We start from the raw sequence: 13,092 nt of genomic DNA on the forward strand, positions 1-13,092 counted from the left end.
TAAGTGCCGACTTGGGACACCAAGCAACTCGCGGCCTGCACACGGCGAATCAGCGTCCCCCTCAGGCGGTAAACGTTCTGAGCCAGCACAAGAGAGATGTGGTCGCGCGCGAGAACTACAACTCCCGCCGCGGCCTGGGGGGCAGGCTCCGCCCCGCACTTCCGCTTCCGCCACCGCCCTCTCGGGCCGCCACCGCTCTCACGTGCCCCCTCCGTCCAACCTACCAGGGAGCGTGACCGCGCGTGACCCCGCGTGACTGGGGGCCGGAGCCGAAGAGGCCAGGAGGTGGGACTCTGGGACCCCCGTTAGTAGAAAGGCAACCCGAAAAGGTGGAACTAAACTTGCAACTCTCGATAGGGATTGGAGTTGTTACGGTAGAGGAGGAGCCTAACGCCCACGACCCTGGCCAATCAGCGTCCGGGATGATCTGAAAGGCCGGAAAGGGGAAAGGGGCCAAATGGTTCTGCGGTCACATGCCGCGGGGTCTAGTGGGAGGAGCAGTTGCCAGAGGCCGCCCAGAGCTTCCTGTTTCCGGTTCCCAGAGTGGCGCTCAGCTAGTCGCTAGGAGGGACGCTGGCTCCGCCACGAGCTCTGGGACCCGGGTCTGTGGCCGGCCCCTCGCTGGCCCTGTCTCCCAGCGACGGGCAGCTACTGGGCCGGGGATTCTGAGCTTTGCCTGCTCTCTTTGCACGTGACATGTGAGTATGAGGGGCGTGGAGGAGGAGGGGCTGGAGAGTGCTCCCCCCTCGTGGCTGTGACGGGGTCCGGGATCTTTTTAAGTCTCGCTTGACCCGGGTTTTAGCCCAAAACTCCACATAAGGAGGCCGAGGGCAGAAAAACGAAGGTGTGAGGTTGGGGAGTCACAGAATCCCCAAGGGAGTGAGGGAGAAAGGATCTCCAAGACTGGAGAAGGGATTTAAGTGTTTGGAAGGCACGGAAAGGAAGATCGCTAAGTCTGGAGTCCGCTCTAGGTGTTACCGCATACCCGTAGACTGGGTTTTGGCCCGCATCGTGGAGGGAGGTCACGGGGCATCATTTGTAAAGAGTATGGCCCTTAGTAGTTGAAAAGTCGGGAGACTAGACGCAACGCGATTGTCTGGAGCCCTCGAAGAAGTTTGAGGGAGATGAATGTGTGTAAAGAGTCCTCATAGAGGGATTTGTGTTCCTCTTTGTAGGGAGCTTCCGCCCTTGGTCCATAGAGCTGATTTCCTAAGGCTTTCAACGTTGAGCGGTCAGCTAGTTAGGGCTACTCTTCCAGAAGTGTGAGCTACTAGAGACTGGAGATAAGGACCGCCGTATCAAAAATGAGCCAGAGAGAAGAAAGTAGAAATTGCACTGACAAACGGAAAATGTTCATGGCTAGTCTTAAGGACTGGGGAAAGTGAGTGGTACAGGGGCCCAGCGATGTAAAGTTCTTTCCAGTTCCTGGCTCCATCATTGGTCATCCCATTGAAGGAGAGTTTTTTAGCATTAACCTAAATGAAAATGAATCTATCATTATAGAACAAGAAAATTGAAAGGGATGCTTCAAAATCTTTAAGCCTTGCTGCTTAAACTTGCACCTTGAGAATCTTAATTGTAGCACATTAGAAAGAGACTCCCCAGCCCTTGGATTTCATTCCTTTGTGTGTGCTTGCTTAGATGCTCAGTCTTGTCCGACCCTTTGGGCTGTAGCCTGCCAGGCTCCTCTCTCCATGGGGTTTTCCTGGCAGGAATACTGGAGTGGCTTGCCATTTCCTTCTCCAATTCATCCCATTACTGATACATTGTTGCACTCCTTTTTTTATCAGAAGGTTTTCAGAAAATATCTTTATGCCATGATTCATTCCAGTTGCCTTACTAATAACTTCATACACCTTTTAATACTTGTATAACCTAAAGCAAGTAACTTCAGCTCTATAAGAATCAGTTTCCTCATCTGTGAAGTGGGGGAAATTATACCTGCTTTTCTGGGTTGTGAAGATTAATGAACATAATCTGGATGAAGCTCTTAGCGCATACACCACGGAATCAAAGAGAAGCAGCTCAAATGCAGCCAAACCTTAAGCAAGAAAGAGAAGACTATAAGTTTATTCTTATCCTATCTTTTTGAACCAATGAGCAAATAAAAGATAGCTCAAGTCAACTAATGCTTACTGCAGGGTGTTTAGCTGTTCTTCTTTTCCTAGTTGTGTGAGAGTCTGTTCTAATTTGGGAAAAGAAATCCTCAACTGTCAACAGATAAGGAACTAACTTTGAAGCCAGAGGACACAGCCTTCTGTGCGAGCATCCCTCCAGAAAACTGGTCCTGGAAAAAAGAATATCAATCTAATAAAAGGAGCCTCATTTCATTTTAGTCAGTTGGTCGCATTGTGTGTTGAGCAGTGAGTTAATTTAGGGAAGACAGGAATTGGAGGTCTGGGTTCTTCATTCTGCCTTCTATTCTGTGAACTGTGAGAGGTCACTTCCCCTTCTTGCTTTGTCAAAAAGAAAGCAAAACTTTGGCAGCCTGCTCTGATCATCCCAAAAAATTAATGTGAAAGAAGATGTACATATAGTGGTTAAGTGTAGACAGTGAGCTCAGAGCCTGACTACCTGGTTCACACTGCTCACTTACTATGTCTAGTTTTCTCATCTGTAGAATAAGAATAATTGTATTTGCTTCATAGGGTTTGGTAAGGCTTAACTGGTTAATGTATGTTAAATTCCTAGCAAAAAGCAAGTGCTCTGTTAAGTATTTTCTGTTGATCCTTTAAATGTGTTTATGGGAGAGAGTCTCAAATTTGGGGGGCTTCTCACGTGGTACTAGTGGTAGAGAACCTGCCTACCAATGCAGGAGACTTAATAAGAGGCTTGGGTTTGATTGCTGGGTTGGGAAGATCCCCTGGAGAAGGGCATGGCAACGACTCCAGTACTCTTGCCCAGAGACTTCCATGGACAGAGGAGCCTGGTGGGCCACCATCCATAGGGTCACAGAGTTGAACAAGACTGAAGCAACTTAGGACACATGCATGCTCAGACTTTGGGGTTGGCTATACTTACTCTCTGCAGATACCTTAATGTTACTACAATGAATTGATGTTTGGATAACACCAAGTCAGGGAGATGACTTCCCAAGTATTGGTTGCCCTAGTGAATGTGGGAAACAGAACATCAAGTGTAATTTTGTTTTTGTGGTGCCTTGGAGGTATGGTGACCCACTTCAGGATGAAGCTGAACATCTCTTTCCCAGCCACTGGTTGTCAGAAACTTATTGAAATGGATGATGAACAAAAACTTCGTATCTTTTCTGAGAAGCGTATGGACACAGAAGTTGCTATTGACGCTCTGGGTGAAAAATGGAAGAGTTGTGTGGTCCGAATCAGTGGTGGGACCAGCAAACAAGGTTTCCCCATGAAGGAGGTGTCTGGACCCATGTCAGAGCCTGCACCTCCTACTGAGTAAGGGGCATTCCTGTTACAGACCAAGGAGGATTGGAGAAAGTGCAAATCTGTACATGGATGCCAGTCTGAGTGTTCTCAATTTGGTCATCGTAAAAGAGAGAGAAGAATATTCCTGGCCTCACTGATACAACTGTGGCTCATCACTTGGGGTTAGCAGAAGAGCTAGCAGAATCCACTGTGGTCTCTCTGTGTGGCCGCCAGTATGCTGTGAGATAGCCCCTAAACAAAGAAGGTGAGAAACCTAGCACCAGAGCACCCAAGATTCAGCATCTTGTTATTCCAGTATTGTGCAACACGAATGTCAGTGTATTGTCAGAAGAAATAGCATACTAAGAAAAATGAAGAACAGGCTCCAGAAGATGCTCAACTTTTGGCCAAGAGAATGAAGTGGGCCAAAGAAAGACTCCAGGAACAGATTGCTAAGAGATGAAAGCTGTCCTTTCTCAGAGCTTCTTACCTCTGAGTCTTGAGTCCAGTCAAAAATCAGATGTTCTATTAAAAAAAAAAAAAAAACGAGATGGTCTCAGGGTAACAAATAAGTAAGATCAGACATCAAAAAAAAAAAGTATGTTTAGGATAGTGGAGAAAATTTATTCAGGTACCTATTAAATTCTGCTTATTTTAAGTTTTAAATAGAATCAATGGAATCAGTGGACCAGCATGAAGAAGAATTAGAGGACTTGCCAAAGAATTTATGCTTTTGAACTGTGGTGTTGGAGAAGACTCTTGAGAGTCCCTTGGACTGCAAGGAGATCCAACCAGTCCATTCTGAAGGAGATCAGTCCTGGGTGTTCTTTGGAAGGACTGATGCTAAAGCTGCAACTCCAGTACTTTGGCCATCTCATGGGAAGAGTTTACTCATTGGAAAAGACCCTGATGCTGGGAGGGATTGGGGGCAGGAGGAGAAGGGGACAACAGAGGATGAGATGGCTGGATGGCATCACCGACTCGATGGACATGAGTTTGAGTGAACTCCGGGAGTTGGTGATGGACAGGGAGGCCTGGCGTGCTGCCATTCATGGGGTCTCAAAGAGTCAGACACGACTGAGCAACTGAACTGAAAGAGTATTTAAGCCAAAGTCTATAGACTTGTAGTATGAAAATATTTTATTGTAAGTGAGAAAAAGTTGGAAGAATTGAATCTTTGTATCAGGAAAATTGGTGATACTTTATAAAATTAACACGCAGCAATGGCCTGAGGGATGATTAATGAATACCAAAGTGAATTCTTACCAAAGTAAATCAGTGTATCCTGGGTATATAAAGGGGCTTCCCAGGTGGCGCTTGTGGTAAAGAACCTGCCTGCTTGTGCAGGAGATATAAGAGATGTGGGTTCGATCCCTGGGTCAGGAAGATTCCCCAGGAGGAGGTTGTGGCAACCCATTCCAGTATTCTTAGTTGGAGAATCCTGTGGACACAGTAGCCTGACGGGCTTCCCTGGTAGCTCAGCTGGTAAAGAATCCACCTGCAATGCGGGAGACCCCCATTCAATTCCTGGGTTGAGAAGATCCCCTGGAGAAGGGAAAGACTACCCACTCCAGTATTCTGGCCTGGAGAATTCCATAGAAAGAGGAGTCTGGCAGGCTACAGTCCGTGGGGTCGCAAAGAGTCGGCCGTGACTGAGCGACTTTCACTACAGTCCGTGCATAGGTGTACAGATGAGATTAGAGAAAAGAAAATGAGTTTGGAAAACAGAGCCACATGTTTCCATGCCTAAAACAGTTCAAGCATCGTATGAATTGGGTGTGTTAATTGTAAAGTGACTTGGTGATTCTCAAGAGTTATCAGCAACTGGAATGTAGGAAGACAGTTATACTTACTAGAAATCAAGAAACTCTTGAATTTCATGGCTTGAAGTGGGTTTAGAATACTTACTCAGACCACTGATCTGGACCTCATGAAGTTTGTTCATCCTATCATTTATAAATGGTTGAATGATTTTTTTTAGAGATGAGACAGAACAGATAGATGTCAAATCTTAGGTGCTGTGGTTATGTTAATCTCTTTATCATTTTTGTGATAAGTATGAACAAAGATTGTTAGATGCTTCTGAATATTAAAACAAGGACTTAGGGCCCAAAGTAGTTAGGTCTCTTTCTCTGTTTTACATCTTTCTTAATAACTTAATAACTTTCAACTAGCAAGTTGAAACACTTATCAAGTGTTCATTGTAATTCAAGTATTATCTTAGGGGGAGGATTTAAATAGTATTAATGAACTAGTATTAAACTTTAAATAATGAGACATTTCAACCTAACTTCTCACCAAATGGTGGAGACAAGGATATCTCCATCAGGCTGTCATAAGTAATTCTTTTATGTTCTCTGCTTTCCCTTTTCTCAGCCCTACAGTTATGTTCTGAAGGACTTACCTATGAATTAGACTGAAAGTGACTGATTTATATAGTTTCTTGACACAGGTGATAGATAACTATTAGTATATGTGTGTGTATATATATATATACAGATGTATGGGTTTTCTGACACAGATATTAATATGTGTGTGTGTATGTGTGTGTGTAGATGTATGGGTTTCCTGACACAGGTGATAGGTAGATACTAATATCTGTGTGTGTGTGTGTGTGTGTGTGTAGTTGTATGGGTTTCCTGACACAGGTGATAGGTAGATATTAGTGTGTGTGTGTGTTTGGGTTTCCTGATACAAGTGATAGATAATGTGTGTGTGTATGTATGTGTGTGTGTGTATATGTATAGATGTATGGGTTTCCTGACACAGGTGATAGGTAGATATTATTATTATAATATATATTATATGTATATGTGTATGTGTGTGTATGTGTGTGTAGATGTATGGGTTTCCTGACGCAGGTGCTTTGGCACAGAAATATTGAAAGGTACTATTTGTTGCGGGTGCCAAAGAATCTTACTGTTCAACAAGATCAAAATACTCTTCATTGGTGACACTTAAGTATTTTCTAAGCCATTGATTGATTCTTCTGACAATTTCTAGGACCAAAAATATATTCTTGTTTTATGCACACATTGCAGAAATCTCAACAACTGCCTGTCTACACTAACTCTGCTGTCCACTTTGTCGATTGCACATGAAAGGAGCACAGTAAGGACAGGAAATGAGAGTGGTGTCAGGTGAGGGAGTCGCATAGGAAGAGTCTTTTAAAATATGTCCTAAGATTTCCCTAGTTGCTCAGTGATAAAGAATCCACTTGCCAGTGCAGGAGACACAGGTTCTATTTGTGGTCCAGGAAGATTCCCCCATGCCCTGGAGCAACTGATCCCATGTGCCACGACAGCTGAGCCTGTGCTCTAGAGGCCAGGAGGTGCAACTACTGAACCCCACAAGCCCTAGAACATGTGCTCCTCAACAAGAGAAGCCACTGCAATGAGAAGCCTACGCACCACAACTAGAGAATAACCCCTGCTTGCTGCAACTAGAGAGAAGTCCATGCAGCAGTGAAAACCCAGCACAGCCAAAAATAAATGAAATTATTTTTTAAAAGATAATAAAAGTTTTGAAAAGAAAAAGAAACCTGACTTAAGCATCCAATCCTGTATATTAGATAATGGGGAAAAAAACTTGAAATAGAGACAAGAAAATAAAGCCCAGCATCATCATAATGAAGAAAACTGGCTAGTATAAAGTAATAGGTGGTGGGTGGAAGATTAACAGGTTTAAAAAAAAAGTGTTATTCATTTATTACACATTCATGTGCTCTATTTCTTTCCCCGATCCTCTCCCTCTTTCCCCGAAACACACACTCCTTGTCCCAAAAGGATGTCCCCCCTCCACAGCTCCTGGAGGACTGGCCTTCTGCTGCTGCTGCTCTTCTCTGTGGCAGTCAGAGAATCTTGGCAGACAGAAGAGAAAACATGCGACCTGGTGGGAGAAAAGGGTAAAGAATCAGAGAAAGAGTTGGCTCTCCTGAAGAGGCTGACACCGCTATTTAACAAAAGGTAAATGAGAAGAAACTTAAAGGCCTTGAGAAAACAGCTTTATTAAAGAATCTCCTCTTACTAACTGTATTAATTTTTTTTTATATTACTACTGAATATAGAGGGGATACATGTATCATAACCTCCTCTGAGAGATGGTTCTAATCTGTACTTTAACAATATTGGCCTTATTTGGCCATGCTGTCTCACGTTCCTCTATGATGGAGAGCACGTGCTTAGCCCAGTGTTCAGCAGGGATGTGCAGGTACTTTATGCAGAAGAGTAGCTGTTTGTAAGATTGGACCCAAGAGACCAGCTTGATATTCAGAAGTATAAGATGAACATATTTAGGCCTACTACTACATCATCGTGGCTCAGACGGTAAAGCGTCTGCCTACAATGCGGGAGACCTGGGTTTAATCCCTGGGTCAGGAAGATCCTGGAGAAGGAAATGGCGACCCACTCCAGTATTCTTGCCTGGAAAATACCATGGATGGAGGAGCCTGGTAGGCTACAGTCCATGGGGTCGCAAAGAGTCGGACACGACTGAGTGACTTCAGTATATCATTGTAAGGGCTTCCCAAGATGGTTCAATGGTAAAGAATCTGCCTGCCAAGCAGAAGATGCAGGTTCAGCCCCTGGGTTGGCAAGAACCTCTGGAGAAGGAAATGGCAACCTACTCCAGTATTCCTGCCTGGAGAATCTTATGGACAGAGGAGCCTGAAGAATACAGTCCATGGGGTCACAAAGAGTCGGACACTGAAAATGAAAGTGAAGGGGGCTTTCCTGGTGGCCCAGATGGTCAAGAATCTGCCTGCAATGCAAGAAACCTGAGTTTGATCCCTGGGTTAAACATGACTAAACAACAACAATAACATATCACCATAAGTGTCAATAATCTTCAGATATATAAATCTGAAGATAATCTTTAAGGAACTAGGATATATATCATAAACGTACACCCTTATTCACAGGGAGGTACTGACTAATACTTTAGCGTAGTCTAGAACAGTTTTTCTAGAAATATCTAGAATACTAGCTGTCTTGGAGGCTGTATTTTCATCAGTCATCATCAACAGTTAGTCTGTCTGGGTCACAGTTAACCTCACAATGCAAAAGATATTATTCACTAGGATATTTAGCCATGATGTTTGATAAATAAGTTGAACACACCGTTGTTTGAACAGAGGCTGCTCTTTCTAAGGCTGACAGCTCTAACTGTCCTCTTCCTCCTCTCTGCATTTCTGCTTTCAGCTTTGAGAGCACCGTGGGCCAGAGCCCAGACATGTACAGCTATGTGTTCCGGGTGTGCCGAGAAGCTGGCAACCACTCCTCTGGGGCAGGCCTGGTGCAGATCAACAAAAGTAACGGGAAGGAGACGGTAGTTGGGAGATTCAACGAGACTCAGATCTTCAATGGAAGTAAGAGTCTCACTGTTGATCAGCTTACTGAATCCCTCTGATAACCCTATATGTCTCAGCCCTAACCAGGCTGTATCATATGGGTGTGTGTGGTTCAGCTCACCTGAGATACCTGCAAACCACAGAACACCCAGCTCCACCACCACTCCACAACCAAGGCTCAGGACATTTATATGTTTGTGTTAAAGTGAGATTAAGCTTTTTTGAAAGCCAGTCAGTCTATAAAAGTCTCCCCACCAACTTGAGTTATGTTGATAATATTTCTCAAAAATCATAAAATCATTGCTGGAAAGGACTATGTGAACAACTATGGTTTATTTTGTACCCTTAAGTAGATTAATAAGTGCAGATTGTTGTTGCTGTAAATAACATAATAAAAAACAAGGTCAAGAGTTTGGGGCTGGGGTCAGAAGACTAGATTTTTGATCCAGCTCATATTTACTTATCCTGTGACTTTGAAAAATCATTTGACTTTTTGTTTTCTCATATGCAAAATTGGAAGCAGAATCCTTACCTTGGTCACCTCGCATGATTATTAATCAAATGATATTTTGCAAAAGAAATTTGAACAAGTAAATACTGAAGAAGGAAAAGTGTCCCCAGTCTTCAAAGTCATCCACTTTGAATTTATCTGTGGTTAAGATCTTAGGCTTTCCCTTGCCACCCAGTAATTGAATGGAGCCTCTTGATGTTAGCAGGTGTTCAGAAAATGTGAGTCATGACTAAGTACGGATCATAATTGTATTTGCACTATCAGTTGCCTACCTTTAGTGTGGGAAATCAAGATTATTCTTGTATGCATATGTGGTTCTTAGTTGTCCTAACAAGGGAACACAAGCTGTTATAAAGGGGTGGGTTTTAGTTGGTATTTCTGGTATACCAGAGCTCATCCTGCGGGGTTAACTAAAACCAACTTCACTGAACTTGGTTCCATGCTTCCACAGTGCCCAGGTCTGTCTCTGCTTTTCCCCCACCCCAAAGCTCCTTTTCCCTTGTCCATCCTCAGGTAATTGGATCATGCTGATCTATAAAGGGGGTGATGAATATGACAACCACTGTGGCAGGGAGCAGCGGCGGGCAGTGGTGATGATCTCCTGCAATCGACACACCCTAGCGGTGAGGCACCCCGGGGCCTGGGAGCCTAGAGAGGAGATGAAAGGACTGACCTGAGGTGGGACAGAATGTCCAGAGGGAATGAGATAACTGGGGTGGATGAGAGAAAACCAGACATCCAGGGACTTCCCTGGCAGTCCGGTGGTTAAGACTCCCCACTTCCAGTACAGGGGACATGAGTTCGACCCCTGGTTGGGGAACTAAGATCCCACATGCCATTTGGTAGCAGCCAAAAAATTTAAAAAACCAGAAGTTCAGTTTTTCCCTGAGTCATAGGCGTCCATCTTCCATCATACATGGAAAATAAGTTCTTAAACCAGGAGGAAGCAAATGTTTAGGGGGGTTTTGTGGGTTTGTGCTCCTTTTCAGACAAGCGTCAGAAGCAAACACCTTACCACATAAATGTTGTGTCTGTCCTCTTATCGTCAGGACAACTTTAACCCTGTGTCTGAGGAGCGAGGCAAAGTCCAAGATTGTTTCTACCTCTTTGAGATGGACAGCAGCCTGGCGTGTTCCCCAGAGATCTCCCACCTTAGCGTGGGTTCTATCTTACTTGTCACGTGAGTCCTTCTTCCTTTATCAGTCCAAGCCTTTTTTTTTAACTCATCAATCACTTGGAAGTATATGGGTCCAAATAGCGTGTGTGCATTTGTATGCTATATTATAATTGGAGGGGAAAGAAGTCTGTGAATATCCTCTTTAAACTCTGCAAGTTTAAAAAAAATGAGACTTAATGTTTTATCCCCAATAAATATATGCATTTGGAGATAGGGTTTTTTCCCTACTGGAAGACTAGACAGTTTTTATTACTCTCCCATTATTAGATTATTAGAACTTTTAAAGAAATTGGACTGTTTATCTAATGGTGACTGTTCTCAACCCTAAATGAGTCACACACTGTCTTGCTTTTTTCTGATCCAAAGGTTTTCTCAGGCAGGCAGCACTCTAACTGGTTTTCTCAGGCTCTACCGGCCCCTTTTTTTTTTCAACTGACTATTCCTTTTTTGTTTTTCCATTTTTATGGAACAGAGCTTAGGAAACAGGTAACAATGAGCTTTACTGATTCTCAGTTTTTGAGTATGGATGTCTTTCTCCCTCACAGGCTTGCATCACTGGTCGCAGTCTATATCATCGGGGGGTTCCTGTACCAGCGACTGGTGGTAGGAGCCAAAGGAATGGAGCAGTTTCCTCACTTGGCCTTCTGGCAGGATCTTGGAAACCTGGTAGCAGTAAGTAACAGGGCAGCTGGGAGACAAAGCAGATGACCAACCATCCGTCCTGGTTTGCCCAGACCGAGGGTTTCCTGAGACACAGGACTTTTGGGTGCTAAAACCACCCCAACTTCCAGCAAACCAAGACAACTGGTTGCCCCAATACAGGGTAATAAGCAACATAGCACCTTAATGTCTGATCTTCCAGACTGACTGGAAGAACGGTACTGTTGCTTAGATTTATGAATCTGATCCAGCTATTTGGGGGCCTACATGAGGAGAGCGTGTTTCCCCAAATTCAGTTTAGGCCAATCACTGGAGCTTTGGGGTTTTCTCTTCATTATCCCTGGAGAAAACTAGTTCTTGCCACCTTCTCAGACCATAAACACTGTGCCCACCTGAAAGTTGCTGATTTCACATGATCACTTTTGTTCTTCTCTCTATAGGATGGCTGTGACTTTGTATGCCGCTCTAAACCCCGAAATGTGCCTGCTGCCTATCGTGGTGTGGGGGATGATCAGCTGGGGGAGGAGTCAGAAGAAAGGGATGATCACTTGTTACCAATGTGATTGCACTTTAGATGTCCAGCTTCTTCAGCCCCCAAACCAAAGCGTCCTCCGGCAGATTTCTGAAGCAGTCTCTCATCTCACCCTCAGTCTTACTCTTGCTTTCTGGTTTGCTTTTGGTTTGCATCCACCTGTCAGTAGAAGAAATGCCTTTCTCTTTGTTCCCTGTTTGGTTTTCCCTCCTCAGAGATACAGCTGCAGGACAGAGATAATAGGGCCAATCACAGTAGAGGCTGTTGCACTGTCTTCATACCAGAAAGTACAAGTAGAGGAGTTACTGTGAGCAAAAGGGTGCGGCAGGCTCCCTCTCTTTTTTAAACACATTTTCATAAGTTTTTGAGACACTGGATTTAATTAAAAAAACAAACCAAGAAACATTATTTATAGGTTTGATTGCTTTCATGCTGTTACTCTGCCCTACAGTAGTCTCCATGAGAGTCTGGATGGAACTTGCTGCTGGGAACTGTTCTGCAGTGATTATTTGGTCACAAGGACTGCCATTTGGTCTCAGCCTGGAGAGGTTGTACACTTACTTCTCCCACCTCGGGTCAGGATGGAAACTGTGAAATTTCCCAGGATTACAAGGTACCAAACATTGGCTGGCACTGGAGTGACCTCACAGCTGGAACTGGGCCCTGGGTCGTCATCTTGGTTACTGGTCCATCTGCAGCTAATATACCTAATCCAGAAGTGCAGTCCATTGGAAGGGACACTGAAATGGACCTCCTGTGCCACCAGGGTTCCAGAAGCGCGAAGTCTGTTTACCTTGTAGTGGGATATCCTTGGCGGCTTGCTTCTCCCACTTGCAGTCAAAGCTGGCAGAGCTTTTCTAACTCCTAAAATGTTCCCTCTACCAGTATTTCTAAACATGTTGCACTTTCCTTCACAGGCATTTGGGGTTTTTTTGGTGCCCTCCTATCTCCTGGAAAGGGAATGGAAGCAGAAGTGGGACATGCAGGGCTCTGCCATCTTCGGCCCTGGGTGCAGGCTCCTGCCACACCTGTCCTTGCTTCTGGCTCAGGGATGTGTCTTCTTGCCCAGCCTATCTCCATGGGGAGAGGGGCTTAAACCTCTGATGCTTCCGCCCTTCCATTTAGGCCATGTGCCCAGAAACCTGGCCTGATCTTTGTGTGACAGGGAGCCTGGGCCACTGAAGAGGAACGTGGCTCCCCTGGCCACATGAGGACGGAATCAATAAGCAGGGGGCTTTTTTAGCCTTTAGGAAAGAAAATGAAATTATTTCATCTTTGGACTTTTAGATACTATTGGAATGGTATTTTTTCTTTTCTAAGCAGGGAAAATGATGTTATAAAAGCATTTTTCTGTTACTTGTTTGCATCCCTCCCCCATACTCTGTTTTAAAAATGCGAAAAATATATATACATTTTTTGTACAAAAACTTAAAAGATTAAAAAAAAAATGTCGGCCTAGTCATTTGTGTGGAAGAA

General features: G+C 44.3%; 1 protein-coding gene and 1 pseudogene across 3 annotated transcripts; both read left to right on the top strand.

The window, feature by feature from the left end:
• The first annotated feature begins 196 nt into the window (after positions 1–196).
• On the top strand, positions 197–13,078 carry M6PR (mannose-6-phosphate receptor, cation dependent). Of its 2 annotated transcripts, none has more exons than XM_015471262.3 (7): positions 197–285; positions 7,175–7,354; positions 8,588–8,754; positions 9,761–9,870; positions 10,297–10,427; positions 10,970–11,096; positions 11,525–13,078. In XM_015471262.3, exons 2-7 carry the CDS (start codon positions 7,176–7,178, stop codon positions 11,645–11,647), a joined length of 837 nt encoding a protein of 278 aa, XP_015326748.1. In that variant the 5' UTR covers positions 197–285; position 7,175; the 3' UTR covers positions 11,648–13,078.
• LOC783533 (ribosomal protein S6 pseudogene) lies at positions 2,795–3,935 on the top strand (annotated as a pseudogene). Its single transcript, NR_038138.1, is given in 1 exon segment — positions 2,795–3,935. The product of NR_038138.1 is annotated as a ribosomal protein S6 pseudogene (transcript).
• Positions 13,079–13,092: the final 14 nt, after the last annotated feature.

Source organism: Bos taurus, chromosome 5 (genome assembly GCF_002263795.3).
Source record: "Bos taurus isolate L1 Dominette 01449 registration number 42190680 breed Hereford chromosome 5, ARS-UCD2.0, whole genome shotgun sequence".
NCBI classification, from domain to species: Eukaryota; Metazoa; Chordata; class Mammalia; order Artiodactyla; family Bovidae; genus Bos; species Bos taurus.

Bases quoted from the DNA above. Each gene is read 5' to 3' on its own strand.
- M6PR (XM_015471262.3), top strand. From the start codon at position 7,176: ATGTCCCCCCTCCACAGCTCCTGGAGGACTGGCCTTCTGCTGCTGCTG. The intron at 9,871-10,296 runs GTGAGGCACCCC...TCTTATCGTCAG, and splicing joins GCAATCGACACACCCTAGCG to GACAACTTTAACCCTGTGTC. The intron at 10,428-10,969 runs GTGAGTCCTTCT...TCTCCCTCACAG, and splicing joins GGTTCTATCTTACTTGTCAC to GCTTGCATCACTGGTCGCAG.